At 40.7% G+C, this 15961-nt stretch overlaps 2 protein-coding genes across 7 annotated transcripts in view; one reads left to right on the forward strand and one right to left on the reverse strand.

The window, feature by feature from the left end:
• usp10 (ubiquitin specific peptidase 10) overlaps window positions 1-2182 on the reverse strand; it is a 33757-nt gene extending 31575 nt beyond the window's left edge. The window contains exon 1 of one of the 3 annotated variants that reach the window (XM_017700693.2): window positions 1931-2182. In XM_017700693.2, coding sequence (XP_017556182.1) covers window positions 1931-1951 — 21 coding nt within the window. In that variant the 5' untranslated portion in view covers window positions 1952-2182. The remainder of the gene's footprint in view (window positions 1-1930) is intronic. The other 2 variants (XM_017700695.2, XM_017700694.2) reach the window with 2 other exon arrangements.
• Window positions 1504-13346, forward strand: marveld3 (MARVEL domain containing 3). Of its 4 annotated transcripts, none has more exons than XM_037545333.1 (4): window positions 1504-1602; window positions 10234-10433; window positions 10593-10669; window positions 11938-13346. In XM_037545333.1, exons 2-4 carry the CDS (start codon window positions 10378-10380, stop codon window positions 12546-12548), a joined length of 744 nt encoding a protein of 247 aa, XP_037401230.1. In that variant the 5' UTR covers window positions 1504-1602; window positions 10234-10377; the 3' UTR covers window positions 12549-13346. The 4 variants fall into 4 exon arrangements, with proteins under 4 accessions (XP_037401230.1, XP_017556180.1, XP_037401229.1 ...); XM_017700691.1 differs by lacking the exon at window positions 1504-1602 and adding an exon at window positions 8014-8120 and having other exon boundaries at window positions 10204-10433; XM_037545332.1 differs by lacking the exon at window positions 1504-1602 and adding an exon at window positions 8014-8120.
• The last annotated feature ends 2615 nt before the right edge of the window (window positions 13347-15961 follow it).

Here is a 15961-nt window from a genome sequence, read left to right on the forward strand (position 1 = left end):
CAGCACTCCGACAGATTCATTAAAGCTGGTTCCAATACCAAAAACGCAAAATATTCAATTTTATGCAAGAATATGTACACACCATATTAGCAAAGAGACATTAAAAATAAAAAACAAACAAAAATGAAGTATTTACGAGATTACCGAGCCTGAATCAACAAAATGCCTCCCTTTGCACTTCCTAAAATGTAAAATGCACCAGGTAAAGCATTTTTGGTGGCTCCCCATATTTTCTAACTTCTTGCCTTATGCACACATACTTTTAAGCCCTCGTTACCAACCAGACGACATGGCACTGCTATACATTTTTTGTACGATCAAATACTCTATATAATTAAATGGTTCAGATACAACAAGATCACTCAGAGTGGTTTGGTGTGAAACGCTCTGTTCTAGAGAAACTTAGCTACCCAAGTCAGAACCGTTCAAAGTGGTGAGGACAGGAACCAGACGACTGAGTTTAATGCCTCTGAAAACATCCTTACAGACAGTTATCATATGAAATGATTAGATGTGCTACCTCAGGTCTGACAATGTTTTGGTTTAAAATGTATTTTAATCAATTTATGGCAGGAGGGCACATGTAGGATGCTGTAACAGACCTAGACATGGACAGGTTCACGAGTGATTTGGGATTGTAAATAAAAGGGTTGCATTTTTACTGAAGACATGCCAACCCCTGGTTCCAATCCTTATCACTATAAAGAAATCAGTCTCTTGGTTTCTCTAGCTCTCTCACACCAAACCAGTCTGAATGACTGTCAGCATCGCAGTGGCTGGATTACGTAGAATTTCCCTTTTCAACTGACTGAGGATGCTACAGCTATACAGCTAACCAGCTAACGCTAGCTAACCTAGCCAAGTTACCTGCTTCAAGAAAATGGCTGATGCCCAAAGACTAACTCGGTTTGGGGTGAAAGCCATAATCCGTATCGTGAACATGTGACAAGTTGTACCTGCCGGGCTGACACTGGCAACGCCGTTTCCTAAAAGACGGAGAGCTAGCAGAGTTAGCTAACCGAGCTAACAACTAACTAAAGTCAGTCAGACGGGACAAGTCCAACTAACTGTAGGTCATAGGATAAGACTAACCTGAAACGTAAAGCTCTGTAAATCTAACCAGAGGTAAAAAAAAAATCATAAATAATAAAGTGTGTGTTGTAGCTTCCACGAACGGTGCATGTGCGTATATGGCGATGAATGAAGCCGCATAACCCGAGAGTGAGCCCGCCCCCAAATCAACAGGCCCGCCACACTGTCAAGTCATTAGCTACACAAGCTAAATAAACAGCCACGACTGCTAAAAAACTCAGAAAAACTGCGTATTCACGACTCGTTTCAGGTGATTTAAGTGCGGTCTGTAATATCGGAAGTTTCCATGTTGGTTTTAAACCATGTGGTGAACGTGTGGCCGGCGAGTCTCCTCGCAGTGCCTAGTCACTTTAGCCTAGCCCTGCTAGCCAGCTCGGCTAACGTTAGCACCCGTTAAGTGAAGCTGTGCTCTGGTAGGAGCAGGCCTGCTGCTGCAGCAGGGCCGAGCGCCCTCACCTCACCTCACACCCCCTCCAGCCACTTTAGTGAGCTCGGAAACGTCACTCTGGGGTAAGGAAGGCGTTTTTCGTCTCACTTCACCCCGATTTTCACTAATATAACGTACTCCTGAGCTCACGCCTGGTTAGCGAGCTTGGCTGCTAAGAGTGGCTGGTGTAACTGAGTAAGCAGGCTGTGGGCCTGCACCACGCTGGGGTGCTGCGTGCGTTTCAATGGGCGCCCCAGCAAAGCGTGAACAAGCTGCATTTGTCCCAACTACGCGGATCCCTCGTTCACGCTGACCACACGGAGCGCACCCCCAGCCATCCAAGCACCGAACGTGCACCCACTAAAGTGAGTCTGGTCGGGAAAAGTCAGGGCTGGCGCCGCCAAGCGCTACCTGGTTGCTGCGCGAAGCCATGCTCCCGGTGAGATTCGCCCCTCTCTCAAACACACGACGGACGCTCTTTCGGGGCAGAAGGTGTGGTTCGCAGTGCAGGGTGGTCGCCTACAGTGTCGAGCCCTCCATGCTCACAGTCGCCACTCGCACAGCGGTTTTATTTCGGGTTATGTGCCGCCGCTACACCGAGTCACGCTGCTTTACCCGCCGTCGCCGCCATCTTTGTCTCGCCTCGCTCTCTCTCGCTCCCTCGCTCTCTCTCGCTGTCGTTCACGTCCGGGGTCGGAGGCACGCGCCCGTTCAAACTTCAGTTGCTAGCTAGGCTAAATTTTTACTGGAATAAATGGTAGGAATAAATACACAAACCATGTAGTTGAGTTAAAGTAGAGACACCCAAGGTAAAATATTACTCCAGTAAAAGTAGAAGTTCCTCCCTTTAGACTTCCACTTGAGTAAAAGTACTAAAGTATTTACCTTCAAATGTACTTAAGTATCGAAAGTAAAAGTACTAAAAGATTAATTATGGCTCTGATGTCTTGTTATCATTTTTATAACAAGACTGGCTTCATGAACTCACTTTAGGTGAAAATCCTCCAGTGTCTCTCTTGGTAAATCAGTCTTTTAATAGAATGTCATTAATTAGTGACCCTGATGTTTATTAAAATGATCATAAGCACAAAACACTGAAGGTAAACAGTTTCCATCAGGTAGAACCAAGTGGCTCTGAAATCACTTTTTATACACAAGCAAAGTTTCTGTTTAAGATTTATTTACAACTTAGTTCCAAGTTTAAGTTTAATAAAAAACTGGCTTTAAACTCAGGATCACAAATGGGTTTCCTTTACTATGTTGATCTGTAGGTCTCTGTTCATAAACATAAACCAGCCCAAACTAATTTACTATAAAATGAAATGGTGTTTGTAGAAATTCAGAAAAAAGACGCGTCAGTCACGACTGCATATGTGGACATATTTCTATATTGTGCTCTATTTACACAAAGTTATGATAGTTCATCATTTATGTTGAATAGACTCTCCCAAAATTTTACACTGCTGCGCTGATGTTGAACCGTGTGCTGCACTGGGTCGGTAAAAACAAGCTCAAAACAAAGTGACCGCTGTGCCCTGATTTGTGTTCTTGCTTTGTGCTTCTTTCGTTTTGACGTTATGTTTTTATACATACAGAAACCAAAAGGAACGACAGATTTCTCAATATGGAGTGGAGGGAAAAAAAAGATATTACACTTTGAAATGTAGTGGAGTGAAAGTAAAATTCACCCAGAATGAGAAAACTTCAGTACAGATATACGAAAACATTACTTAAGTTCAGTAACGAAGTACATTTACTTAGTTACTGTCCACCACTGGGAAAATTAATTATCAGAGAAAGGGTTTCAGTATAATAAGTTATTAATAATAATAATAATAATAATAATAATAATAATAATAATTTTGATTTATATAGCACTTTTCATGCTAGTGAAAAAAGATCAAAATTGAAGGTAAACACCACGAGAAGTAGAGTTTAATTAAGTGCTGAGTTAAAGAGAAGTGTTTTTAGATGCTTCTTAAAAGTGAACACTGAGCTTGACTATTAAATAAAAGGTGGAATTGAGCTCCATAGTTTAGAAGCTGAATAAATGAATGAGGCCTCTTCATGTTTCTGTATTTTCACAGTGAGCAGTCAAAAGTATGAAATAAAGGAAATAAATAATAATAGAAAAATACATTCATAAAATGAAAAGCAGATATCACATCATGATCACATGTGAGGTAGTGGAACAAATCTTCAAACAAAGTTTCTGTTTAGCTGTGCTTTTACAATACATAACGCTGTTGTCAAATTAAAACCTTGTATCTCCAAAATGGTAACTTTACAGGAGAAGGAAAAAGACATACTTCACTTTTAATGTAAGTCAACGGAACCAGAAGTCTTTCCAAGTCATTTTGGGCCGTTTCTTTTGCTCCATTCACCATTAAATTTACACACAATTTGAAGGACAACAGGTATTTACAAATTGTGTCAGAAACTGAAAAATGGCAAAACTGGAGATATAAGGTTTTGGTCTGACAGCAGCGATATACTGGATTGAGATGTGATAGTTACACTGTAGCTGCAGCAGTTCAGTGATGCAGTGGTTCATGTTAAAAAACCCAAAAACATAAAAATACAATGTTTTGTTTTGACAGCAGCAATATATATATTCCCAATATGTTAAATTTGACATACATTTTGTATTTGACACAGAAATTGTAGAGTATAATTAGCAGAAATGTTATTTTAAGTTTATTCCATGTATGTTAGAGAAAGTGTTATCAACTTCTCACTTAGAAAATCAACCAACAACACATGTAATCTGACAGGGTGTGTTCAAACTCATGCATATAACTATATATCCATCACAGTCATATTATTCTACATGCAAGGAAAAATGTCTAGATAGGTGAAAATAACAGCACTGCTAATACGGAGAAACCTTGACTGTAGACCCAGCACAAGAGGCACAAAAAGAAGAATAATGCCTAACGAACTATAGAGAACTACATCTGTAGAGATGATTTATTTGTAACTGATACTTCCTTATGTGGGCTGGAGGTTAGGGAACCAGCCCTGTGACCGGCAGGTTGTCGGTTCGATCCCCTTGACTAACAGTCTATGATTGAAGAGCAAAGCACCTAACCCCCAGCTGCTCCCTGGACGCCGTGGATAGGGCTGTCCACTGCTCCGGGCAAGTGCCCTCTAGTGTGTGTGTTCACTAGTGCTCAAATGCAGAGGACTAATTTCACAGTGTGCAAACACAGTGACAAATGATTCTAAATTCTATTCAAATAATTTTTTTGTAGCTGTTCATTCTTTTCCATGAATTTCCATGAAGTAACAGAAACAGAAATTAGTGTGGCATTCCAGGATGTTGCTTTAGCTTTTACCCACAATTTCTTAATCCTAGAAACTGAAATTAAAGTAACATTTTTAAACTTTATATTCAAACATGTATCGCCAAGGCAAAAACCTGTGTATGGGAGGAGTTTGGTGAGGCCTTGGAAAGTGACTTTAAGTTGGCTCCGAAAAGATTCTGGCAAACCGTCAGGCGACTCAGAAGGGGAAAGCAGTGTGCCACTAGCACTGTATATAGTGGAGATGGTGTGCTGCTGACTTCGACTGAAGACGTCATTGGGCGGTGGAAGGAATACTTTGAGGACCTTCTCAATCCCACCGACACGTTCTCCAGTGAGGAGGGACATGGGAATAGGCTTGTCCATTACTGAGGCCGAAGTCGCTAAGGTAGTTAAGAAGCTCCTTGGTGGCAAGGCTCCAGAGGTGGATGAGATCCGCCCTGAGTTCCTCAAGGCTTTGGATGTTGTGGGGCTGTCTTGGCTGACACGCCTTTTCAACATTGCGTGGACATCGGGGGCAGTGCCACAGGATTGGCAGACTGGGGTGCCTCTTTTTTAAAAAAGGGGACCGGAGGGTGTGTTCCAACTACAGGGGAATCACACTCCTCAGCCTCCCTGGTAAGGTCTATGCAGGGGTACTGGAGAAGAGAGTCCGGACCTCGGATCCAGGAGGAGCAGTGCGGGTTCCGCCCTGGTCGTGGAACACTGGACCAACTCTTCACCCTCTCCATGGGTGAAGGGTTCATGGGAGTTTGCCCAACCAGTCCACATGTGCTTTGTGGATCTGGAGAAGGCAATTGACTGTGTTCCCTGGGGTATATCGGTTTACAGCTGAGTGTGAAGTGGCCGGGATGAGAATCAGTACCTCTAAATCCGAGACTATGGTTCTCAGGCGGAAAAGGGTGGAGAGCCCTCTCTGGGTCGGGGATATGCTCTTGCCTCAAGTGGAGGAGTTCAATATCTCGGGGTCTTGTTCACGAGTGATGGTACAAGGGAGCAGCAGATTGACAGGCAGATTGGTGCTGGGTCAGCAGTGATGCGGTCTCTTTATTGGTCTGTTGTGGTAAAGAAAGAGCTGAGCCATAAGGCAAGGCTCTCGATTTACCAGTCGATCTATGTTCCCATCCTGACCTATGGTCATGAGCTTTGGGTAATGACCGAAAGAATAAGATCGCGAATACAAGCGGCTGAAATGAGTTTCCTCCGCAGGGTTTTTGGACTCTCCCTTAGAGATAGGGTGAGAAGTTCGGTCATCCGGGAGGTACTTGGAGTACAGGCGCTGCTTCATCACGTCGAGAGGAGCCAGCTGAGGTGGTTCGGGCATCTGGTTAGGATACCTCCTGGACGCCTCCCTTGGGAGGTGTCACAGGCAAGTCCACCTGGGAGGAGACCTCGGGGAAGAACCAGGTCATGCTTGCATGACTATATCGCCCAGCTGGCCTGGGAGCGCCTCGGAATCCCCCTTGGAGAGCTAGTGGAAGTGGCTGGGGAAAGGGAGGTCTGGGCCTCGTTGCTTAGGATGCTGCCCCCGAACTCCGAAGATGATGGATGGATGGATGGATGGATTGATTGATTGATTCAAACATGTAACAATTCTGTTTCAAACACAATTTTAATTTTGACATTAATTTAATGTCATGGTTCATTTTTTACTTACACTAGTTTCTACCATTAAATCAAACTGAATGAAAAAACTCAAATTGTTCCAAATGAGAACTGTAATCATACAAGCAAAATAGTAAACAATTTTGTTTTGACATGTTAGAATTACAACCACATTAGAATTACAAGTACTTTTTTTTTTTTACTATGTAACATTGAGTTGAATTTGAACAGCAGTTGTTCAAATTTTACTTTCTTCTATCTTGAAACTGAGGATTAAGGACAAATTCCATTGATGAGATCGGAGTGGTTTGATATGACGTGGTTGGTCTAGTGTACTGGGTAACACACCTGTATTCTGTGCTGTAGACTGGGGTTCAATCCCCCACTTGGGTAACCACCCTACACTATACCAATAAGAGTCCTTGGGCAAGACTCCCAACACGACCTTCGCCTACCTGTGTATTATGATCAAATTGTAAGTCGCTCTGGATAAGGGCATATGTCAAATACTGTAAATGTGAAATGGTTCCATTGCAGAGAAATGTACAGATTCAGATTTCTCTACAGTGGTGGTGATAGGAACCTGGAGTCCTGATGTCTACAACGCAAATATAGCAATTTTATGTAATATAAAAAAATACCAGCGAACCGATGTGTGTCTTCTGAGTTTTTATGTAACACTGATGATGGCAAAATAATGGTCAATCTGAAAATAGAAAGTTTTTTGGGGGGATTATTTTGCTTTGCAACAGTCTTCATGTATCCCTCCTCAATAAATTGATTAAAATACATTTCAGACCAAAACTTTATCATAGAACTATCATTAACCTTTTCAATCCCGTGGGACCACTGGTGGTTCCAAAACACACTGCATCATATTCTTCATAACTTTCATAGTTCATTAGCTACATTGAGAAGCTGGGCGTCGTATAAGGCTGTAACTGTCTTTTTTCCAGTCAAATAGATGGTGATGTCATTTTAGACCCTTAATAAATAATAATAATTATAATTAATTAATAATAAAAGAAGCTGAACTCACAGTTCAACAGATGGCATCTCTTCAGTGATCTGCTCTGTAAAAATAACTTTTATAAAATAATACAAAGAGCATCTCAGAGTTTTGGCTATCAGCAGTAAATTGTAAGCATAAAGCAATATGTGTAGATCATAAAACATATTTTCTGTCAAACTTTACAAAAAAATAGTTAAAATGTACATTTATTTCATGCAGTTACTGAATGATTTGCCTTATGATTCGACAATCAGATGGACAAACCAATATAGACCTTGGTGAATAAGGTCTTGGACATCAGGAACTGTGTTCATAAGCACTTAATGAGTAAAACTCTTCAGACGTCTGGTTCCCATCACCACTACAGTGAACAACTGTTTTTTTTTTTTAAGTTTATTTATTTATTTATAATAAAGCATTTAACATCATGTCATTCTGAATGGCTTCTGAAAGTTTACATCTAAAACATGTACTTCTGGAGAAATTTTGAAAAGTCTGTGGAGTTCCCCTTCAAAGCTAAAGCGGTTTACCGCGCCCACCTCTGTGAGGAACCTGTGGAATGGCTGATAGAGGCGGTCACAGGTGAGCAGGAGGAGCTACAACCACCAACTGTGGACTGGAGGAGGAAGCGTTTGACGAGAGTTGATCAACAGCACCTTTTTCGCAGATCTTTTCAGAGGTAGGTGTTGGCTGGTTGTGCTAAAGTATCTTAGCCGACGGTGAAGTGGTATTACCTCGTTTTATTTAGGACATTTTATCGTTCACCAAATCAGAAAGCGTGTCCCAGTTTACAGGCCTTTAGCCTAGAGAAAAGGCCCATCAGTTTAGGCACGACCAGAGAGAACCAGACACAATACACGATAAAACCAAACTGACCTGATGACTCAAAATCGTTTTTATTACATGAATTGATCTGTGAACAAATGTCAACAGCATTATTACAGAGTTGTTGTCAACCTTTGTGTTACAAACTATACAGACATTTAAAGGGGAGTTCCACTGACTTCAAAATGCCGTGCACAATAATGCCATTAAAGGGGAATTCTGCCGATTTTCCAAAACATTTGAAAATTCCAGTCCTTGAGATATGAACACAGGCATTCAGAGTGGTTTGATGAGGAAAGGTTCACTATAGAGAAACTGACAGACTCTGATTTCTTTACAGTGGTGGTGATAGGAACCAGGAGTCACAATGTCTACAACTCAAATATAGCCATTTTATTTACTATCCAAAACCACCAGTGAACCTACATGTGTCTTCTGAGTTTTATGAGGAATGGTGATGATGGTAAAACAGTCATAAACTTTTCTCTGGGGACTATTTTGCCTTACACCCTGCATGTATGCCTCCACTGAAATAAATGAAAATAAGATGAATAAAAATAAGATTAAAATGCATTACATCACACAAACACTGTTGTTCATAGTGGAGGTGATAGGAACCAGATGTCTGAAGAGTTTTACTCTGCTGAAAGCTCCCTCACTCAGAGTTACTTCAAAAAGTGTTTATGAATACACTTCCTGATGTCTAAGACCTTGTTTACACAATTTTAATTTTTAATATACTTAGAATGTTAATGCCATGGTTCATTTTTTACTTACACAAGTAAAATTTGTTCCTCCCATTAAAACAAACTGATTGAAAAATCTCATATTGTTCCAAATGAGAACTGTAATCATACAAGCAATTTAGTCAAATTTGAGTTGTGACACGTTTAGGATTCAATTTTTACAAGTAAAACAATGTCAGACATCAGGCAGCGTATATATCTAACCATTTTATGTCGTATGTTATAACTATCTTAGAGACTCTTAGAGACGCCTGGTTCCTATCACCACCGCTGGGAACAATTCTGACTCTGCAAGTTTTTCTAGAACTGAGTTTTTAACATCAAACCAATCTAATTGACTTTGTTTACATCTCAGCCATTTAAATATGTAGAATTTTTTTTAAATCTGAGGAGGTACCCTTTGATCACAGTCATGCAGTCATGCCATGATCACAGTCATGCAGAGTGGCTTAGTGTGAAATTTTTCATTCTATGGAGTTGTTCAGAATTGTTCACAATGGTGGTGATAGGAACCAGAAGTCTGAAGGGCTTTTAATGATCCTAAAAGCTACATGACTGAAGGTTATGATGTAAAATTGTTATGAATATGCTGCTTAATGCCTGAGGCATTGTTTCATAATAGATTTGAGACATGATTTTGGCATAAAATGTATTGTTTTAAATCCGCTCATGACAGAAGGGTACATGCAGGGCATTATTAGGCAAATATTCCCCCAAAAAGTTAAGAAATTTAAAAATTATGTTTATTATGCCATTATCAACAATACATATAAAACTCAGAAGTCATGTATGGGTTCATGGTTCATTTTGGATATTAAATAAAATGGCTATATTTGCACTGCAGACATTGCATCCCCTAGTTGTTTTCACCACCACTGTAAAAAAATTCTTTACAATGGTATATTTGACATAAACCGAACTTCTTATTATTGACATTTTTAATGTTGAAGGATTAAATTTTGGAGAACATTTTAATGTCCCTTTAAGACCAGCTAATATATTTTTGCTTCACCTGTACTATCTAGAACCAGGCTAATGTAACTGACTCAGTCTATAAGGACACTCAGGGTTCGTTATTGTCAGTCTTGCAGATGCGAGTGTGTGTGCATGCATTATTTTAATGCACTCCTTCAAAAAATAGAGATGTTTTTATCAGTGATTGTTTAATTATTGAGCTCTTACTATTAGCAGTTAAGTACAACAATGCCGAATCATCATCAGTCCAGGAACCAGAACCATCATAATCATGAAAGGAGAGACTGGAACAGAGGACGAGAGTACCGGAGTGATGAGAAATACAGGGAGGAAAGGAGCACTGGGTATGATGAAGAGAGACAGAGAAACCCCAGAGATAAACAACAGAGGATGCATCCGAAACCACCTGACAGTGAGGACTCCCATCACCATTGGCATCAGGAAATGTAAGAAAATACTCTTACCGTGCCTTTATAAATGATCATGACTCATATAATTACTCCAAATCATTTATCCAAAAGGCTTATTTACAGTCATCAAATCAACCGTCAATACTTTCATTGGCTTTTCTTTATAAAATCGACATAATTTGATGATTTGTGCAGGTATTCAGACTCATCGACCTACGAGACACCCCATAGAGAGGCTCTTTACAATCTAAGATATATTCCAACATCCAGAGGTAGGTAAATATGCATATTCTCATTCTGATTGATATTTGAGGATACATTAAAGAGCCCATAGCCTTTTTTTCTTGGAAATAACATTTTCTCTTCAACATTGTGTGTTTTTTGGTTACATTTCTCTGTTTTTTTTTATACCACAAACAGTCCAAATTATTTGTTACATGTCCATTTTGCAACCACACTTTATCCCTTACAATTAAGCTGTCTGTTTTTTGTAACAACTTAATCATCTGTTTATAAGTCTTAGAAAACAGATTACTTAATTAACAGAGTTTTTCAGGGTGGTTTGAGGGAAACCCGCCATTCTATGGAAACGTAACGAGTCAGAATTGTTCACAGTGGTAGTGATAGGAACCAGACATCTGAAGTGTTTAATGATCCTAAAAGCTACATCATGGAAAGTTATGATCTAAAATTGTAATGAATATATTGTTTTACAATAGTTTTAAGACATGATTTTGGCATAAAATGTATTGTTTAAATCCAATCATGGCAGAAGGGTTAATGCAGGGCACTGTTTGGCAAGTATCCCCCCAGAAAGTTACATTTTTAAAAATTATATTTTTTCTACCATTATCAACAATACATATAAAAACTCAGAAGTCATGTGTTGCTTCACTGTTCATTTTGGATAGTAAATAAAACAGCAGCAGCACCAGTCATAATGGAGCTCAATTAAATATATAATACAATATAGATATATGTAAATGAGCTCCATTATGACTGGTACTGCTGTTTTTGCCTCAGTACAAAAGCAGTCCAAGCTGAAACACGCTGTGTAATGTAAATGTGACTGGGCGTCACATTCATGGCCTCGCAAAAGCAATTAATTCAAAACAGGCTGTTTTTTGCAGCGTACTTATCATACACTGTATGTACCGATTAGTGAACATTAAGTTTTGAAACTTTAGTAGTGCTTACACATCACATCAAACGCCTTTCTTCCAAAAAAGCAAGATTTCCATGATATGGGACCTATAAAACTTCAATGTTAGTATGTGGCTAAATGTATCTGCTGGGTTTTTTTATGAATTCAAAAATAATTAATTAAAATTAGTCTGTTTTTACAGCTTAGTTTCCACTAGTTTTTAACACTACTTAAACTGTTCATTTCTGTATATGGACTGAGGAGTGAATGGCATATTGTTTAAATACTATTAATGGTTTGTTCTTAATTCATATAATCGTTATCTTTGTAACTTAATTCAAATAATCTAATTGAAATTTAAGGCATGTCCTGTTTCCTTGTCTTAAATCCATCCAGGCATTTGCCAGATAATGGAATTCTTCTTAAACTTGTTGATCGTCATCTGCGCTGGAGTACCTTACAGTAACAAGGGACAATATAAGGACATTGCCAGCCTGGGTGGGCTTTACTACTACTATTATGGAGGTGCGCAGGCCTTCACGACACAGGAGGCAGCGAAGGTAAAGGAGCTTGATGATCTTTTCTATCAGCTCAAGCTGCCCCCCTACGTCTACAGCATGGCATGTGGCGGGGCACTGATGGCTTATGCTTTGGCTATGCTGGCACTGGGGCTGTTCCGTGTGCCCTACCGCTGGCCCCCAGTGCTGCTGGCTGAGGCTGTGGTGGATGGACTGATAGGCCTGGGCTATGTCCCTGCGGTGGCCTTCTACTTCATCAAGCTCCAGGAGACATACAGCAGTGCGGTCTGTAAGGAGAGAGAGGACATGTACAAAAGCAAAGGCCTCAAGGGTTCTGAGTGCAGTCTCAATGGGACAGACATAGCCGGAGGAATCTTCGGGGTGCTTGGCGTCCCTCTTTTCTTGCTAAGTGCCGTGCTGGCTGTGAGAGCATTCCGGGCAGTCAGGAAGCTGAAGCAACAAAGGGAAGCAGATAATGACAACTTCTAAAAGGCAGATTATTTTAATATTTCGGGCGTTTAGTGGATGAACTGTGATATGGCCAGAACACACAACCATCAAACACCAACATACAAATTTTGGCACATTTCATTTAATTTATTTAGTCCATATTTGTACAAATTGAATGGCTATTCGTTCACCTACTATGTACACCTCCTTGTTTCGACACTCATTGTACTCTATGGGGGTCGTGACCCTTGATAAACAGGGTAAAAGGGGGTTGACAGAGTATGCAAGGGGAACAGATGGACTTCGGACTAATTGTAGAGCTGTAAAATGCACATATATGGTAAGTGAATCTGATAAAATGCACAAAGAGTGTAGTCACAATAAGTTATACTTATGTCTGCAGTGGGCAAACCAATGTGGCCCCTCAGCTTTGGCCAGACTGGCCCCACTGACCTGATCAGTAATCTATCCCAAGTCTTCTCAATTGTTTGAGTGTGGTTATGTGTTTGGGTGAGTCGGTGTGTTCTGGCCTTTATGGGCCCTCATCCTATATTTTTCTTTTATGTTTTCTTTTTTAGGTCCAATTCATCAGTCATAGACTATTTCTCAACCTCTCTTTATCCCTGGCTTTACATGGTTAAACTTTAATGCAACTACTTACATGTTGGGAATGGCCATCAACATAATTTCTGTGCAACTTTACAATTACATGAAGCAGTTCAAAAACAAAGTTGCATGCAACTCATTCAGTTACTCCACTTGCCAAATTGGCAGCTCGTGTTCTCTGATACATTTTGTACTTCTTGCTATATAAAGACATCCGTGAGTTGTAATTTACATATTCACAGCCTTTTTATTATCTTCATAATTTATACAGTTACATGATGCAATTCCAAAACAAAGTTGCACACAACTCATTTGGTTACTCCACAAGCCAAATTAGCAGCTTGTGTTCTTGGATGCACTGTATGCTTATTGCTATACAGACATCTTTGAGTTGTAATCTACATATTTTAAGCATTTTTCATCTTCATATTTTACCAGCGGTCAATTTTTTTTCTCATTTGCCACTGCCCAGTGAACCATTTTCTGTTTTATTTCTTGCCCATTGATGTGGTGAAACCAGTGCCAGTTACTGGGCCTTTAAGTGTGAAACACTGAAATGACCTCTCTTCCCTGACATTTATTATGCCTCATTCAAAAAGCAGTCCTTGTAGCTTTAACACGAATTGGCAGGTAGGCTAAACAGGTGGTTGTACTGTATGTAACATGTAATGCAACAAAAACAGTTCAAAAGAGACCATATTTGTAGCTTACTTTCAATGTATGGACGAGGATGCTTTGAAAATGTAAATGTTTACATACTACACTAGTGAAAAATGTGTTTTTCCATGATGTGGGCCCTTTAAAAGGTCACCAGACAGATTGCAACTTTTTAAACGTTACAAGAACAGTTCAGCGGATCAGTGTTAGCCTGGATAGCAACAAATGAAAGGGAATAGTACCATGATAACATGCCATCTGACATAATGCAATTTTTAATCACCTGTGCAGATTGACTATTTTTTTTATTGCGAATACTTAAAGCTATAATAGCACCAAAAAGGTACAAGTATAATATAAAAAGGTACGTTTTTTTCCAGGTCTTTTTATTATTTATTATCACCCCCTAATTCTTCAGTGATGTGAAGCCGAAGTCAGTTTGTAGCACGGCATGTGTTACTCAAGGAGGACTCAAGGAGGCTCAAGGAGGACGCTGGAGGCAGGATTCAACATTGCAGCAGCCGTTATTTTTATTTTCCCACAAAATAAACGAACCAAACAAAACCAACACTATGCTGGCCACTTTTCAGTGGCTTCAGCAAGCCAGCTAGACTTTTCAGTCCTTTCTTCAACAGAGTTTTGCAGCTCTTCACTCTGTCCTCGTCCCTCCCCTACTCTACTCTACTCTCAGCTCTTTTCAAAGGCGCTCACGCTGCCCGCCAGATGAGAGCACTAGAGCCGAGAGGGAACGAGAGCTCGCTGCTCCGCCCCTTACCGCCCTCAGCGTAACAGGGGGCGGGGCCCGGGCGGCAGACCGCTGGTCTCGCTCCTTCCTCTGGTGCCTCCCGTAGCTCCACTAGCGTCGTCCTCCTCCTCCCGCCGTCACTCCCGTGACTCGCGTTCGTCCACGGAGCTCGCTCCCTCCACACTCGCGGCTCTCTCCCCGGTTCGGGGGGCGGGCGTATGCCAAACAATTATTCCCCAGATTCTTGAGAATTTTCCCGTTCCACCTTAAATGGTGCAGCAGTTACATTCTGGCGCTTTAGGCGTCAGTACTGCTGGACTATTTAAGATGGAACGGGAAAGTTAGCTACGTAGCTTCCGATATGTTAGCCTAATATTAGCAATTTGTTAGGCTTGTTATGAAGAAAAACAACCAAAATACACTGAAACAACATTAAACTAAGACAAAGCAGTGGTTATTGTAATTTTTTAACAGAGAAAATGATCACATTTGTGGGTTTCTTTGGTCTCTTGTGCTCCATCTTACCAGTTTTTCTTCTTTTCTCATATCTCTGGAGTCTCTGAAAAACCTTCGTTTGGAGGGTCATGTAGCCCCAACACTTTGCCCTACCCCTCTATCTCAACGAGAATCGGGACACCCTACCCCTAGACGAGAATGAGCAAAACATAGGGCTAAGGGCTCAGTGATAGGGACAAGGGGTGAAATGGGACTGGGCCAAAGTGAAGACTTTTTAAGGGATTAAGGCACAACTGTTTTATATATTTTAATAAATATCCTTTTATATACACTTTTCTGGCTGTACGTGCTTTCACTACTGCACACAGGCAACGCATGAGGAAAGATAATGGGTGGGTCAAATTCCAAGCCAGGATCAAAACGAGTGCATACAAAGCTTGTCGGACGAATTTCAGTTAATGATTTCACCGCTGACTGATGATGACTGACTGACAATATTTCCTCGCTGACCAAAATACAATGAAACGGCATTAAACTAACATACAACAGTAGTTATCGTAATTTTTAACAGAGGAAATTCTCACATTTATGGGTTTCTTTGGTCTTTTGCTCAGCCATCTTGTTGATTTTTCTTTTTTTCCCTCATATCTGTTACGTGTCTGGCCTGGAAATTTTCTTTTCTTTTCTCTCTAGCTTGGTCGCTTGTATGTCTCCTCCCTCGTTTGCTCCCTATCTCCGCTACAGGTTGGCTGCAGTGTCAGTCATCATTAGAAGACGTGTACCACACTGCGGCCAATCACCAACCAGAGTTCTGGGGCGGCGCCAACCCGTGTATTGTTTGGAGGGTCATGTAGCCCTAAAACTTCACCCCACCCCTCTATTTCAACAAGAATCGGGACACCTTACCCCTAGACGTCAACACTCAAAACAGAGGGCTAAGGGCTCAGTGGTGGGGGCTAGGGGTGAACTTTTTGAATGCATCCATGAA

Source organism: Pygocentrus nattereri, chromosome 15, assembly GCF_015220715.1.
Source record: "Pygocentrus nattereri isolate fPygNat1 chromosome 15, fPygNat1.pri, whole genome shotgun sequence".
NCBI lineage: Eukaryota > Metazoa > Chordata > Actinopteri > Characiformes > Serrasalmidae > Pygocentrus > Pygocentrus nattereri.